We start from the raw sequence: 16,021 nt of genomic DNA on the forward strand, positions 1-16,021 counted from the left end.
AAGTGGAAAACTCAAACTAATTTGAGTCTATTGGAGTCAGCCATAATAAAGTCTTGATTAAGAGTCCATTGTCTTGAATATCCTACATTCCGCCACGGCCAAAACAATTCACTATTTCAAACGATTCAGATCAAACATAACCCATGAACTAATAACATCTGAAAAAGGTATCAAACAAATTCAAATCTATTTGTCATTTACAATTCATGATCTTTTGTTCTCGTTTCAATATCTTCTGAAGGGTTAGAGTAAACATTGAATGGAGGATTGAATTCTATGTCTAAATCAACATCGTCTTCCATGTAAGTTGTTCTTGATAACATTCGTGAGTTCCTCCAATCCAATCTCTGTTCTTGCTCCTCTGTACTTCTATTCGAGCAGTTATCATAAATATTTTCAGATATGGGTTGGCTAAAACTAGGAGGCTCCATGAAACTTGCTTGAGGACCTGTACAATGTGGATCACTACGAGCCCACCAATGGCTATCAGTAGGGTGTTCTTCATGGCTTGAATCATGATGTCGTATCAAACTTCCGCGGGAAGGAGTTGAGGTAGAAGCTTCCATGTGACTACTCTGTACACGATCCTCGTCTAATGGAAAACCCCAGTTCTCTTCGAATCTTGGTATTACACGCTTATAATTCTGATGAAATGGCGGCGCCGTAAAAACTCCCCCACCCTCAGTTCTCTCTCTATAATGTGATGGTTCGCCTTCGAGATCAAGGGGATCATCAGCTGCATGAGGAGCCCGTGATGTATAAAACCAGTCCAGCAAATACGGGTGACCCTTGCCTGCTGAGATACCCCGATGAACAGAAGTGTCAGTTTGGCCTTGGAATCTCAAATTCGGTCTAAATTGCCTATTCCTGAGATACCCCATATCTAGTTGTGTTCTTCCTCGTAACTTTTGCTCCCTAAAGTTTCCAACATTGGATATAAATTGTTTTCCTTGAGCATCTGGTTCCCAGGTAGAGTAGCTGTTATGAAAGCTGAAGAATAAAAAAAGAAACCACTCAAGATGTCAGGAGTATGAAATGGCAACTGAAATATAAGATAGTTCGGAGAAGGACTCTTAAGTTTCTCGGACAACTTAATTGCCAAAATCAAATCATACCTCAAGAAAGATTTTTCCATTTTGCCCTGGGAGCTCCTCTGGGTTCGTGGTGCGTTATGTGGTGAACCATAATTGCTGTTTCCATGTTTTTCAAAGTCGAAGACGCTAAAGCTGCAGTAAATAATAACAACAAAAAGTTAAGAAAAGAAAAGGACTTGGTCAACAAAGTCAAAGTCAATAGTTAAGGTGTTCAACTTGTTACTGAAGTGACGCCATTTTAGCTGGTTTCAAGAAAATTAAAAAGAACAAGAACCTGCAAACGTGACCCACGCCTTCAACTTCCACAGTGAAATCTGAAATGAACTTCAAGATGTCATCCACCCGCTACAGTAAATTTGCAGAATTTCTTATATCAGTAGTAGCTTGGGAACACTAAAATGGAGAACGAAATAAGAATGTAACTGGAGTAGGGAACCATAATGTTACCCTTGGCACGGCAACAAGAAGTAAATATGGGGTGAGAAAGATCGAGGCCATCTCCTCCAGTAACATCATTCCAGTATACTGCATCATTCAGTAACATAATAATACCATGAGAGCCAATTATTACCTATAACAGCTAAATTTAGGGAAGCTAGAGACAGAAGTTCCTTTACGAGTTTATGTGTGATTTGGCAAAAGAACTGAAAACCTCTACCATAATTTGAATTATGTTTGAAGGAACTAAAAAAGCAGCAAGTAATGCACAATCTTATATTTCAGAAGTTTATCACTGGGAATGATGCTTATGAAATATTAGGGAAAAATCTTTTCTGCATTTTGTTCTGTAAAATGTAAGAAATTAATAGTTTAGCTACCCATTTTGCTTATATGGAAGAAAAATGGGGTAATTTATCATACTTCATTAAGATAGGTTCGATTTTGAAGTTTTCATAGTTAGTAGAGGTCTACCAAGTACCTGAAATAAGGTTTCAAATTCTGACCGAACCACATCAGAACTTTCTTTTCCGCGCCATCTCTTTGGCATAAAGTGTGTATGATGGACTACTAGTGACATCGTTCCTTCTGGGTCAAGGACCTGAAGTTCGTCCCATATTGCAGCTCTGCTAATTGCTGTTACCGTTCCAAAAACAGCAGCATACCAAAATAAGTTGCGACCATATATCTGCAAACATTTCGATAGTTTTGATCAAATTAAAGGGATAATAAGAACATATTATATATAATATATATATATATATATATAATATATATATGTAGACACACACATAAAGTGAAATTGCTTGCTTTAAAACTTTTTAATCAGTTGAAGGGAAATGCTATTACATGGCCTTCTAGTAACGATTCCTCAATAAACGCTATTATGATGAGAATAGCAGCGAAACCCCCAGATACGAAAGAGATAAACTTGGCAATGATAGTAATAATAGGGGATGGGAATTGCTTTAGATAATCAGCAGCATGCATTAAACTGCTGTTCATTCTGTGCTTGAATAAATGGTCAACCTGAAATGCAAGATTAAACATATATGAAAGACATGAAAAGGAGGAAATCAATACCATAAAGAAACATTAAGGAGTTAATGAAGAAAAATAGGTCGACGCGTAATATTGTAAATTTTAGTGTTCTCTAGAATAAAAAATCAAGTAGAACTCCTAATTTCTTTTCAGATCAAACTTAGAACAGAATTCTCCTTTGAATGGGGATTTTTTTTCATTTAGCAACTGCTTTTTTAGACAGACCAGCTAAAAGATGTTTTTAGGAGCTTCTTTATTTTAAAAACTGGTTGTAAATCGCAACATACGCCTAACATTTGGTGGGATTTGGTTTATTGGTAACCCAAGGAAATCTTGAGGATTCACAAACCCTTCGTCCGAACAGATCAAATATTTCAAATAAACAATTCAAGGCTGTTGCCGAGTCGCTTACACATCAATGGTTTCATTACAGGAATCAACATATTCAGATTCAAGAAACAACTTTTGAATCATGATATCTTTTTCTTTTTCTTCTTCGCTGATACAAATGGTTTTACAACCTTTTGCAGTGCTTTCAAATTATCATTGAAGTCATGATTCAAGGTTGCAGTGGTAGTGTATCCGCTATCTCTATTTGGTTATAAACTTATACTAAAGCTAAACCCCTAGATCACTTTTTACTGCAATCTGCTTCCAAAACAGAACAGTATTTACATTTGCTAGAACGTTATTCCACAATGATACATAAGTGACAACATCGAAGGTAAAATTGCTCAACACCAGGAGAGAGATACCTCGTTGAATTCCCTAAAGATCCACTTTGATAAATTTGACCATCGTCGAGATGATGCCGTGCTTGGATGATTATAGAACTGTTCTGCGTGCCTCAAGAAGAGATATACCAGCATAAATATGACAAGAAAAGGAGAAAGGAGAAGCATTGCTAATCCAACTGCCATAAGCCTCTTTCTCAATGCTGTAGGGTTTGAAAGAAAGTCTCTCTGTAGACAGAAGTTTCTGATGGAATAGAGCACATTGGGATAACCGGAAAAATTATAAATTACTAACGATTGTCACTGAATAACATGATCTAACTGAAATCGAACTAATGATTTTGAACCCTTCCATAAAACAATGTGGCATAACAATAAGTCTTGATCAGTCTCATGAGAGAACTCACGATTAGCAACAAATGTATGTAATGAAGAATAAATAATGCATTAATTGAACCAAGCATTATTGTACTAGTATCTATTCATAAATCCACAATTCAATTTATTTTGAGTGACACACTAACAGTAAAATATAAAAGAAGGGTTCAGCAGACATTCACCAAAGAGAGAAATTAAACTTGTTTAACATTCCAACACATGCATTTGACGCAAGAAGAACTATAAAATCTGGATAGTGCCTTGATGAATAGTGATATAAATTGTTTGTAATACTAAAGACTGTTTAGAAATGTCAACGTATATCATGCACGTAGGAATCTAGATACGATCAGACAAACTATCCTTCATTAGATGGGCGTTCCACTCAGTGCTTGAGAACTGGCGAAGGGAGTAATTATTCAAGCACCTCTTTTTCCTATTTTAACCTTCTAAAATCTAAACAGAGTGACTATCATTTTTTAAGCTCTAGCACACGAACCATAGCAAGTTCTATATACGAGACATATTGCAACACGAGGTTTACTTCTTATGACATCTTCTTGAGACATATTGCAACACGAGGTTTGATGCAATACACGGAGTATCAAGGGGATGTTAGTAATGGAACAAGCAGGAAAAACAACATCTATTGTTTGTCTCCTTAAGTTTCATAAGGACTAACAATGTATAATAAATTTTTAGCACTATCCATCACATACCTCTATTTCCGGTTTAATCTAAACTTGACACTCTCTTGCTGTGAAGCTAATAGAAGACACCTTAAACTATTTGGAGGGGCTACCAAGAGAAATGAGAAACACAAAAAAAGAACAATGGAGCAATTTTTACATTGAAGATGAAGGAGGCATGCCCATACTGGTTTCCGTAATCATGTAAACTTCAAATAACAGTGAAGGTTATGTACACAAACTTCACAAGTCAAACGGTTTGTGCTTGGTACATAAACGTAGGTTCATCACACATAAAATCTGGTGTCTATCCTATGATTAAGAATGAGTTCATTCTGATTTGTAACAAAAATAACGCCCACAATAATATAACTTTGTTAAAATTCTGAAGAAATAAGAATAAACTTGAAGTTTGTTAATATGGCATACCTGTCAAACATGCTATGCAGTATGCACCAATTCAAAGTCCATTCAAGAGTCTTTGGCAATATTAAACGATAGTTCCTTCCATGTTTACCAGAACTCACTGCAGGACCAGTACCTGGAACCCATTCAGAGATGGGAAATGCAAGAACACCTTTATTGAGCATCCCAATCAAATAGTTTTCCTTTCGCATTATTCGCATGATCACTTCATGTGCAGAGAGATCTTTGACCACACAAAGTTGTTTTGATCTTTGTATCTGGACAACCTTTTCGAGAATGGATGCCCATGGTGTGGTTTGAACTTCACGATCAGTAACATAGAGACTACATAAACGAGAATGCAAGAAACTTGGTAATCATGCCAAAATAACGCTTAGAAATCAGAGAAAACTTTCAACATTACCTATTGTAATAAAAGCTCCGAATCTCCAATGTTTCTCTTAATTGTGCAAAGAACCTCAAAAAGCAAAAGATCCAATAGACAGAAAATATTCCTAGATATCCAACAATGACCCCTTTGGTAAGTGTAAAGGGAGTTAGTGGGTGTTGGTGAAGTGCCTCTTTAGCCAGATCACATGGTCTAATTCCTGACTCAACTGCATCTATCCCGCACTTCGCATTTCGCAAGCCATTCCAATCAACGAATAATAGGAAAACAGCAGAGAAGCATATGGTGAAACCCAAGCTTAGGAGTTCTACGACCCACTTGATGATAATGCACCAAAGCCCTTTCTCGCAATAGTAACTATAAAGCCTTTCAAAGAAAATGTCTAAATCAGCAATTGGTTCTACATTCAAGCCTTCACCATTGAGAAGTCCAGAAGGACTTTCACTACCAGGACTTGGCTGCCTCCGGTAGTCAGATAACTCAATCTCAGTTGGCACATCAATTAGCAGTTCAGTGTTTAATGATGATTCTTCTCTCTGCCATCTCCATTTAAAAAATTTAGAAATATTTGTAGCCCCTTGTGTACCAAACATTATTCACTATCTTGCGCAAAAAGCAAATACAGAAAGTCCATGCCCGAAATCTTGTGAATGGACAAATGAATAGCTGAAAGCAAGAAAATGGACCTTTATAGTTTAACGTGAGGAAAAATTTTGAGAAATAAAAAAGCAAGTTATCACTTAATAGACAATAAACGGACTATTCATATATAAAGCACATATGGAGAGAATATCACATACTCGTGAACTTTCTTGAGACAAGAAGTCCCAAAAAAAATAGAATACTCAAGCTGGGGCCAACATTACGACACTGCGTCTCATACTATAGATAGTGGCTATTTGATAAACACTATTAGTCAATTAAATCACTTGATATTGATGTGGTAGTATATTAGGGAATATAGTTCGAATGAAAAAACCAAAGTTCACTATGTCATCAAAAAGGCGTTAAATTCAATGGGCGACTTCAAATACAAAATCAACTTTCCAGAGTTGGGATGTGGATTTAGACACATTGCAAAATACCAGAACTAATAAAATTTTAAATGACATGCTTTGAAGTGAAGAAAGAAGGATGATTAGACATAAATATTTCATATAAGCTATGTTGGAAAAGTCGGCAAGGGGGACTAGTCGGCGGACTTGGGACTAGGCATAGTCGCTACTAGTCGTATTTACAGGGGACTAGTCGTAGAATATAATTATATATAGGTATAAATATAAGTATTTGGTCTTAATGAAGTATAAACACTAAAAATTCATCCCTAAGAAGCACACATATACTTATCAACAAGTTCTACAACATTAATGAAGTATAAAACACTAACAACTAACATTTATTTGAGTTTATAGAGAAAAAGAGTACAATATGGGTTCTAAAAAGTAGTAAAAAAGATTGAGAAGATAGAGAAACTTGGAATCTTGTTTGGAGAGCAAGAAAACTTCAAAATTACTTCAATCTGGTTATAATGATATTTGGAGGGGAGAGGAAGGGTGAAAAGCCGAATGAGCAAATCCTAAACCACCTTTGTCGATTTAAGCAAAAGAAAAAAAGGCTCAGCTAAATAATCCCGACTGACCCGACTAGTCGACTCGGTCCTAGTCGGACCAAGTCGGGGATTTACTCGGAATCCCACGGGACTAGGGTTTTGGCTCCTAGTCGAGTCGGCAAGATGGGGACTGAGGAGTAGTCGGTGTGTACTCGGGGATTAATCCCGACTCTTTCTTCATAGCATATAAGGTCTGCAGTACCATCTCCCACAACTTTACAATGAAACTAAGACATTCAGATAGTCGAATTGGGTTTTCATTGTATAAGTTTGGTTTAAGCACTTGATTCGACAAGCATTTGAATGGTCTATCGTTCTTTAATATAACAGTGCCGCCCTTTTAGTAGGGTGTCCCATCCAAATAACATAATGCAAGACCCTTGATTAACATAACAGTCAGCCCACTTCAAAACTATCTTCTAATAAGCAAGCATGTACCTAAAATTCCAATCATAAGCTAACATCTAAGTCAATTTCGCACTAAACCCCAAATAGTACCTAAAATTGTGAGACCCAAAATTCCCTGAAGCAAGACTCACATTTACAGCTGATTCATCCCCAAGAAGCTCCAAATTCATTAAAATTCCTAATTCTTGAATGTCAAGAATTAATATTTTGGTCATCTTTATCAAACCTAATCCCCTAATTAAACCAAACCAATAAAATTCTTTCTTTTTTGATGTCTTAGACAACACTAAGAAGTACCAATGTATCATACAAAATCTGAAAGCTCTAAAAACCCAAATATCACATTAATACAAAAATCTGAATAAAATAGCAACTGATTAATTACCTGAGACCCACAAAGGATTTACTTTCCAATTAAGCAATTAATCCTGAAAAACAACCAGAAGAAGTGATTTGATTGGTATTGAAAAATGCAGAAAAATAAAGTTATAAGGAATTAACTTAAAGAACAGTAGAGAGAGAGAGATGAGACAAGAAGTACTACCTTAGAGAGAGAAATCAAAAGGGAAAAAAGAGATAAAAGAATTGAAGAAGGAAAATAAGAAGCAAAGAAAGAACAAGAAAGAGGGGTTCTTTAGGTTTAATTGCGTGGAAGTAAGGAAGAATTTGTTGTTAATATATTTGCTCTCTCTTTCTCTCTGCTCTTCTGTTTCCCTTCCTTTTTGTACTCATGGAGTCGAAATGAATGACAGGAACCCATGGCCCATGGGCCTACTCCTTGAAGGCCTGACTCACTCGATTTAGATCAAGCGTCGTGGAAACCGCAACCATTCTGCAAGAGAAGTAATAACTACAAAAGTAGACCTACTCCAAACCTAAATCAATATCAACCGAGTGCAAAAGTCCAACAAGAGAGAGAAAAAAAACTGACTCGAAAACAGAGACAAGTAATTTCGTGTAGGTTTGAAGTAGGCCATGACTTGTAGGCATTAGCTCGTACCCTCTTTGAAAATTGGTGGTTTTACCAAACTCTTACCTACCTTCTTGACATGATCGATGCAAGTGGACTAACTCAATTGCAAATGACACAAAAGAAGAAAATGGTGGTGGTACAAGGGATTGTGAGGCGACGTAGATGCAAGAGAAAGAGGGTGGTGGTGAGGGTGAGAGCTTGTTGTCGGTCGTTCTCCTCACTTCTTTCGATTTTTGAATGTACTGTGTAACAGTAATATTTGTGGGCTTAGAAAAGTGTGAATCTGAATGTGTTTTTATCTGTCTGTGCCCTTTGTAAGTGTGTCCATACTTTAATCTGAAAATATCTTTGATGGAAAAACATGGTGGTTAATATATGGACAATCAAATATCTTATGTGAACAACAATTTTATGTGGACAAATTATAAAACTATAAATTCTAAATGGGCAACAATTTGAGAGAGACATAACTTTAGTTTATTTTATTGATATTTTCTAAAAAAATTTAATTTTCAATTGAAGTCCTTAACACCTTCATCAATTTGTTCTCAATAGTAATCATTACCTGTAGACTGTAGTGAATTTTGGACGAGGTATAAGACCAGACATGATTTAGAGAGAGAAATTGTTGTCTTTTTTCTCTCTAAACTCTGTCTGGTAACATACCCCAATGAAGATTCAACCGAAATAGCGACCAAACAGAGTTTCATTTTTCTTTCGCTTTTCCTCCATTTTGGAGTGAATAAGAGGTTATGGTCATTAATGTCTATAATAACACAAGAGTGTTTTTCAACAAAAAAAAACACAAGAGTGTTGATCTAATGAGTTCGAGCCCATGCCTACAGGTATGAGTTTGAGCCCTTCCGACTCTTACATTTCAAAAATCTTCTCCAATTTTTAAGGCCAGCGCTTTGGGGAAAGCTAAAAAGTTTCCGGGGTGTGAAGACTTGGTCAAAAATTGGTCAAATTTGTTTGACAATTTTATTTAGGGGAAAGCAAAATAGCTTCTCCACCTCACCTCTCTCTCTCTCCACCTCACTTCTCTCTCTCTCCACCTCACCTCTATCTTCTCCGATTAGGTCGCCGGCCGGAAAATTTTCCGGCCGGCGACCATTAAAAAAAAAAAAAAAAAAAAATTCACTCTCTCTCTCTCTCTCTAGAAACTCCGGCGAAGGGAAACCCCTTCGCCGGAGTTCCGGTCTGTTCTTCAACAGATCCGGTCTTCAACAGGCCGGATCTGTTGAAGAACAGACCGGACTGGTCTGTTCTTCAACAGACCCGATCTGGTCTGTTGAAGAACAGACCCGATCTGGTCTGTTGAAGAACAGACCAGATCTGGTCTGTTCTTCAACAGGCCAGATCGGTCTGTTGAAGAACAGACCGGGACTCCGGCGAAGGGAAACCCCTTCGCCGGAGTTTAGAGAGAGAGAGAGAGTGAAAAATTTTTTTTTTTTTTTTTTTTAATGGTCGCCGGCCGGAAAATTTTCCGGCCGGCGACCAAATCGGAGAAGACAAAGAGATGAGGTGGAGAGAGAGTGAGGTGAGGTGGAGATAGAGTGAGGTGAGGTGGAGATAGATTGAGGTGAGGTGGAGTGTTTTTTTTTTATTTCCCCTTAAAATTTATTTCCCCGGAAAATCTCTAAAATTATACATATTCCCTTTAAAATTTTACACCCCGGAAACTATTTAGCTTTCCCCAAAGCGCTGGCCATTTTTAAGAAGATTTGTTATAAATTCTCCTTAAATTGTGCACAATTAGACCCAATTTACATCCACCCCTTACAATCAATATATTTGGGGTCTATTTATATAGCTGTCATCTATAGACATAATAAGTCATGTTCTACCTGCTTAATTACATCAATCGCATTATAACTCAATCCTTTATTAATTACCTGCTTAATTACATCAATCGCATTATAACTCAACCCTTTATTAAATTTCGATTGCATCAATGGCATTATAACTCAACCCTTACATGTTCAATCTCGATTAATTTTCGTTTAAGGACTATTTGTTATGATCCGACATTGTTAAATTTTTCTATCATCAATTTATCTTGTCTCTTTTTTCCTAATTTAACGTTTTAATTTTCAAAGAGTTACACGTCGAAAATATTTTCTTTTATGTAGTAAGTTGACCAACACAGAAAAAGAAAGTAATAGTTATTTTGGATGAAATCATCCGGTGGACCACAAAAAATAGGTCGTTTAGATGTATGAGGATAAACAATTTTTGATTCATATTACATAATAGGTCAGGCAATTATATAATTAAGTTGATTCGGATGGCGGAGGATATAGTCTATTTAATTTATTTTTATTTTTGTTGAAAGGCGATACATTAACTAAAAGAGTCTATTACAATAACCAATGAAGAAAACAACACTACAATAAGTAAAGAAGTACAACAAAATAACATAACTGGAGGAGTGCATAATAGAGCTTCGATTTGTAACGCAGTATTCGTTTTGTAGCTTGCGTGTCTGGCAGCTCTTCTTGAGAATGTTGTGATTTCTGGTCATGAGAGTCCGTCTGGTTGATTTAAAGATGAAACTTGTGTCAAACTTCCTGTAACACTTAAGATGGATTAAACATATATCCAAAGTTTCGAGAAGAAACGGGTATGTATGCAAGATGGAATCAAAAGATGATTCCGGTTATCCCGCCAGTATTCCCCATATAAAGAGACCATATCTGATCGAATTCTACGACGTAGAACGGGTCAGACACCTGGAAAATGGGATCGCCGTCATAGCCCGAGTATAAATACTCAGCTAATCTGGCAAAAGATCACAATAAAATTGTGAAAAGGGGTGGAAGTGAGCATGTTACGGAACTAGGATTCAGAGTTAAATCTATAAGATCACCAAGAACAAATGCAATCAACGAAAATCGAGCTGGAAGATAAACAACATAAACTGCTTGACAAAGATGTAGAGTAATGTGCAAAATAGATTTTCGACCGGGGTCGAAGGGAAAATTGAGATGAATGCTATTTAATTCTAGTCTGATTGATCAGCATAAGAGTCCATCTATTGGACGATTAGTGTTCCTAACCTGTTTTCGATTCAAGATGGGTCAAACTAGAGTGGATATCTTTTCAAACTGATCATAATTAGTTCGATAACATTGTTACACTATATGCCGAGGAAAAGAACTGTAATCAAAGTTGTCGTGAAGGTACAACCTAACTGGTAGACAGATAAATTCGATGTCAGGTTGAAAAATAGCTGTACATGGCTTTCTACCATGATTTTTGTTGTTCTTAGTTCTATCTATGGAAAGTTGAAGTGAAACTAGAAAGTATATTTTTCCCATGGATGAAGCATACAATAAGGCAGATTATCAGGATGAAAACTGCTCATGGTTAAGTGAGCATGCAGCAACGTATGAAAACTCGATAAAAGTATGTATAAATCCAAACCAGAGAATAAGGATAATTAGAGGAGTTTAGTTATGCTTCCATGTTATGGATTCGGCTAATGTCTTGGCTGTGATTGAGCTTCACTAAACTGATTTCTCGATTGTTGTTGAAGAATAAAAACGATTCTGGAGCTTGATGGTTTGAACCAGACTTCTGCAACTCTCTTTATTGCACGATGAACTTGCTTATCCCTTTACCTTTTGATTCACTATTAGTGGATCTTCTGATGTTTTCAAGTATTGTTCTAATCTAACTTGCTAACTAGGAGAGAACAGAAAGGGAAAAGATCCCCAAATTTCTTCAAGTTAAAATCGCCTAATAGTGAAACCCTAAATCTGCTAGCTAAATTGATGGTGTGAGGGGATAAATTGCTGCTGATTTTTGATGACTTTTCTTTGCTTGATTTTGGGTTGGCTTTAAGTTGAGAAATCAGGGGGATATCTGGGTGATGTTATGGTTTGGTTGTGAAGATTTATTGTTTGTGTTTTGGGGTATGACTTGTTATTTTTCTGAGTATAAGTTTTGAAATATGTGTTTGTGGGTGAAGAGGAAGGAATTACTGATGGTGCATGTCGAATCTGATGGTTTTTAGGATAGGCGGCGGGTAGAAATTAATGGTAGAAGTGATTTTAGGGTTAGTTTTGGGGAAGAAAGGAGAGGGTGAGCTTTTCGCCTGTTGATGTCAGCGGGAGCTTTTCGCCTGTTGATGTCAGCGGGAGCTTTTCGCCTGTAGACGTCAGCGGGAGCTTCTCTCTCCTAAAAAAATCCCTAGTTCTCCCCTCGAGATTCTTATTCGACAAGATGTTGAACATTAACATATTTATGTAAGGGGCTATAATTAAAACAGAAAATTGGGCCAAAGACCCAATTTTAAATTTTCTAGTTAAAGAGACAATTTATACTTTTTCTTTTGTTAAAATCCCAAAATTTAATTTAGTTTTTTTTAAAACCAACATTTTGCAAAGTTGTTGCAAGACGTCGTAAGGCGGTTGCAAAATTGTCGCAAAACGTTGCAAAACTGTTGCAAGTATTTGAAAATTCAAAAAGTAATGAAGGAGCTGAAGAGTAAAAAAGATTGGTTTGCAAAGCTGTTGCAAGTATTCGAAAATTCAAAAAGTATTGAAGGAGCTGAATTTAAAAAGGATTGGTTCATCCTTTTTCACCAAATCAAATAATTTATAGGGAATTTTGACCAAACTTCCCTTAATTAAAACCAATTATAGATATTTTTACTACCATTATTTCTATAAATAATGATAGCTATTTTTCTAAGGACTCCATTTCCCTTTGATTTAACCAATTTGACCAAAGAAAAACCAATTATATCGACCATCCATTTCTCTTGTACAAAACAATCAATATTTTTTCAATTTGCATCTTTCGATGTGAAACGAGGAGGCGATTAGATCAATTCCCCATAGAGAGCCTCAAATTTGGCAATGTTCACATGTTCTAGAAATTAAAGTAGTCCTCGATCAATAATAAGCAATGAAATATATTTTTTAATTATTACTAAACTTAAAGATTACACTTATAAAGCAATAAATCCACTCTTTCATTTGAGAATCAACTAGGTCAAAAAAAAAGATTTTCTTAAGTTTTTTAGATGATGGAGGTTAGTGTTCTTGCTCGTCACAGCAATGTGGTTGGAATTGGTTTGCTGCTATTCTTGGTCATGGGGAGTTTAGATATGGTGAAGGGGAAAACTTATGTGGTTGGGGATAAACAAGGATGGGTTTTAGACCCTGATGTGCTAAATAATTGGGTTAAAGGAAAGAATTTCAAGGTTGGAGATGTTCTTGGTAAGTCTCTTTTTTTTTCAATTTTTCATCTCCTTTCTTTTATCATAGTTTGATTTAGTTCGATTGGTTGGTTTAAGTGATTAAAGGTAACGCAACTTTTTAAGAACTAAAAATTACTAAAATGTATTTTTCCAGACTTATCCAATAGATATATTTTATTAAAATAGTATCGCTGCAGAGATCGTAGACGATTTATTTTAAGATAAAATTTTGAATTTTTTTTTTATATATTTACTATGGTTTACAAGTTTACAAAATTTAAAATGGCTCTTTTTTGGAAAAGGTTTTCTTTATATATGTAATGAGATATCCTTTGAAGTTTATATTCTTGACCTGAATTTGGGTTCCTTAAATATTCTATTTATAATTTTCTTGTGTTTGAAATTAAACTCAAATTTTAAACAAAACAGTCTTCAATTACACGACGGAAGGCGGAAATTTATACAGTTTTGCTAAGGTGAACAAGACTGGTTATGATCTTTGTCAGGCCAATGGCGGTAAGAGATTTTCGACTGGGCAAGATCATGTGACCTTGGTGAAAGGATACAACTACTTTATCTGCTCCGTTATAGATTTTTGTGGATATGGCATGAAAATTGCAGTCTATGCTACATAAAGTAGTAGAAATTGAGTGAATATAATAGTGAAGAAATAATAAATCAAATGAATGTAATAGTAAGATGGATCTGACATGGCCTCTCCTATCTAGCCGTTGTTTACCTCTTTTTATAATTAAAATAAAGTATATGTTCGCCGTTGGTTCATTTTTTTCCAGTATAAATGCAAAGTTTAGTCGAACATGTAGCAACATTTTGGATGGCTTAGAACAAATCTTAGTGCTACGTGCGTACAAACGTTTTGGATGGTTACCAAGCAACATTGTTCAAGATCTTTTGTTTTTCAGAATTCAGCCTTTCTAACATCAATCTGAATTTTGTACATTTTTTAAAGGGTTAATTCCGTTTTGGCCCCCATATTGTGACCAACTCACCGTTTTGGCCCCCAATTGTGTCCGGCAGTTCGTTTTGGCCCCAATTTCCTATTTGGCCCCACCATATTTTTGTAAGCTTCTCCATTATACCCTTATGGCAAATTCGTAATTTAAATGTGTTTTCTTTCTCTTTGTCCACCTCACCAAGCAATTTCCACGTCACATTTGTCCACATAAGGTCGTCGGAAAATGTCGCCGGCGACATCATTTCCGGCGACCACCATTTTTTTTTTTTTTTTTTTTTTTTAACTTCTTCTTCTCCAACCATCTCCTTCTTCTTCTCCAACCATCTCCTTCCTTCTTCTTCTCTCTCTTTCTCCTTCTTCTTCTCTCTCTTTCTCCTTCTTCTTCTCTCTCTCTTCCCCTCTTCTCTCTCTCTCCCCCTCTTCTCTTTCTGTTAGGTTTCCGGCGAAGGGAAACCCTTCGCCGGAAACCGTCTGGATCTGGGGAAAACCCCAGATCCAGACCCCTCTTCGTCTGGGAATTTCCAGACGAAGAGGAACCCCTCTTCGTCTGGAATTTCCAGACGAAGAGGACCCCTCTTCGTCTGGATTTTCCAGACGAAGAGGACCCCTCTTCGTCTGGATTTTCCAGACGAAGAGGAACCCCTCTTCGTCTGGATTTTCCAGACGAAGAGGAACCCCTCTTCGTCTGGATTTTCCAGACGAAGAGGAACCCCTCTTCGTCTGGATTTTCCAGACGAAGAGGAACCCCTCTTCGTCTGGATTTTCCAGACGAAGAGGAACCCCTCTTCGTCTGGATTTTCCAGACGAAGAGGAACCCCTCTTCGTCTGGATTTTCCAGACGAAGAGGAACCCCTCTTCGTCTGGATTTTCCAGACGAAGAGGAACCCCTCTTCGTCTGGATTTTCCAGACGAAGAGGACCCCTCTTCGTCTGGATTTTCCAGACGAAGAGGAACCCCTCTTCGTCTGGATTTTCCAGACGAAGAGGACCCCTCTTCGTCTGGAAAATCCAGACGAAGAGGTGTCTGGATCTGGGGTTTTCCCCAGATCCAGACGGTTTCCGGCGAAGGGTTTCCCTTCGCCGGAAACCTAACAGAGAGAGAAGAGGGAGAGGGGAAGAGAGAGAGAAGAAGAAGGAGAGAGAGAAGAAGAAGGAGAGAGAGAGAGAAGAAGAAGGAAGGAGATGGTTGGAGAAGAAGAAGGAGATGGTTGGAGAAGAAGAAGTTAAAAAAAAAAAAAAAAAAAAAAAAAAAAAATGGTGGTCGCCGGAAATGATGTCGCCGGCGACATTTTCCGGCGACATTTTCCGGCGACCTTATGTGGACAAATGTGACGTGGAAATTGCTTGGTGAGGTGGACAAAGAGAAAGAAAACACATTTAAATTACGAATTTGCCATAAGGGTATAATGGAGAAGCTTACAAAAATATGGTGGGGCCAAATAGGAAATTGGGGCCAAAACGAACTGCCGGACACAATTGGGGGCCAAAACGGTGAGTTGGTCACAATATGGGGGCCAAAACGGAATTAACCCTTTTTTAAATCCATTTGTTCATTTATTTAAATAGATTTTTGTATTAGTGATCAACATAGCCATTTTTATAACACAGTTGTGTTAGTTGATCATTATGTTGTAATAAAATACGTAGCGTGTGCACAAA

General features: G+C 36.9%; 1 protein-coding gene across 5 annotated transcripts; it reads right to left on the reverse strand.

Annotated features, from left to right (window-relative positions):
* Positions 1-91: 91 nt before the first annotated feature.
* On the reverse strand, positions 92-8,154 carry LOC147569700 (autophagy-related protein 9-like). 5 transcript variants are annotated; one of them, XM_086656207.1, is made up of 12 exons: positions 7,750-7,929; positions 7,591-7,633; positions 7,296-7,383; positions 5,204-5,854; positions 4,804-5,124; positions 3,329-3,551; positions 2,382-2,561; positions 2,014-2,220; positions 1,542-1,619; positions 1,369-1,439; positions 1,116-1,226; positions 92-990 (listed from the first exon to the last, which is right to left on the reverse strand). In XM_086656207.1, exons 4-12 carry the CDS (start codon positions 5,779-5,781, stop codon positions 198-200), a joined length of 2,562 nt encoding a protein of 853 aa, XP_086512333.1. In that variant the 5' UTR covers positions 5,782-5,854; positions 7,296-7,383; positions 7,591-7,633; positions 7,750-7,929; the 3' UTR covers positions 92-197. The 5 variants fall into 5 exon arrangements, with proteins under 5 accessions (XP_086512333.1, XP_086512334.1, XP_086512337.1 ...); XM_086656208.1 differs by having other exon boundaries at positions 7,296-7,389; XM_086656211.1 differs by having other exon boundaries at positions 3,329-3,419; positions 7,750-7,927.
* Positions 8,155-16,021: the final 7,867 nt, after the last annotated feature.

Source organism: Eschscholzia californica, unplaced genomic scaffold (genome assembly GCF_041429995.1).
Source record: "Eschscholzia californica isolate CP2 unplaced genomic scaffold, dmEscCali1.0.p SCAF_1, whole genome shotgun sequence".
Taxonomy (NCBI): domain Eukaryota; kingdom Viridiplantae; phylum Streptophyta; class Magnoliopsida; order Ranunculales; family Papaveraceae; genus Eschscholzia; species Eschscholzia californica.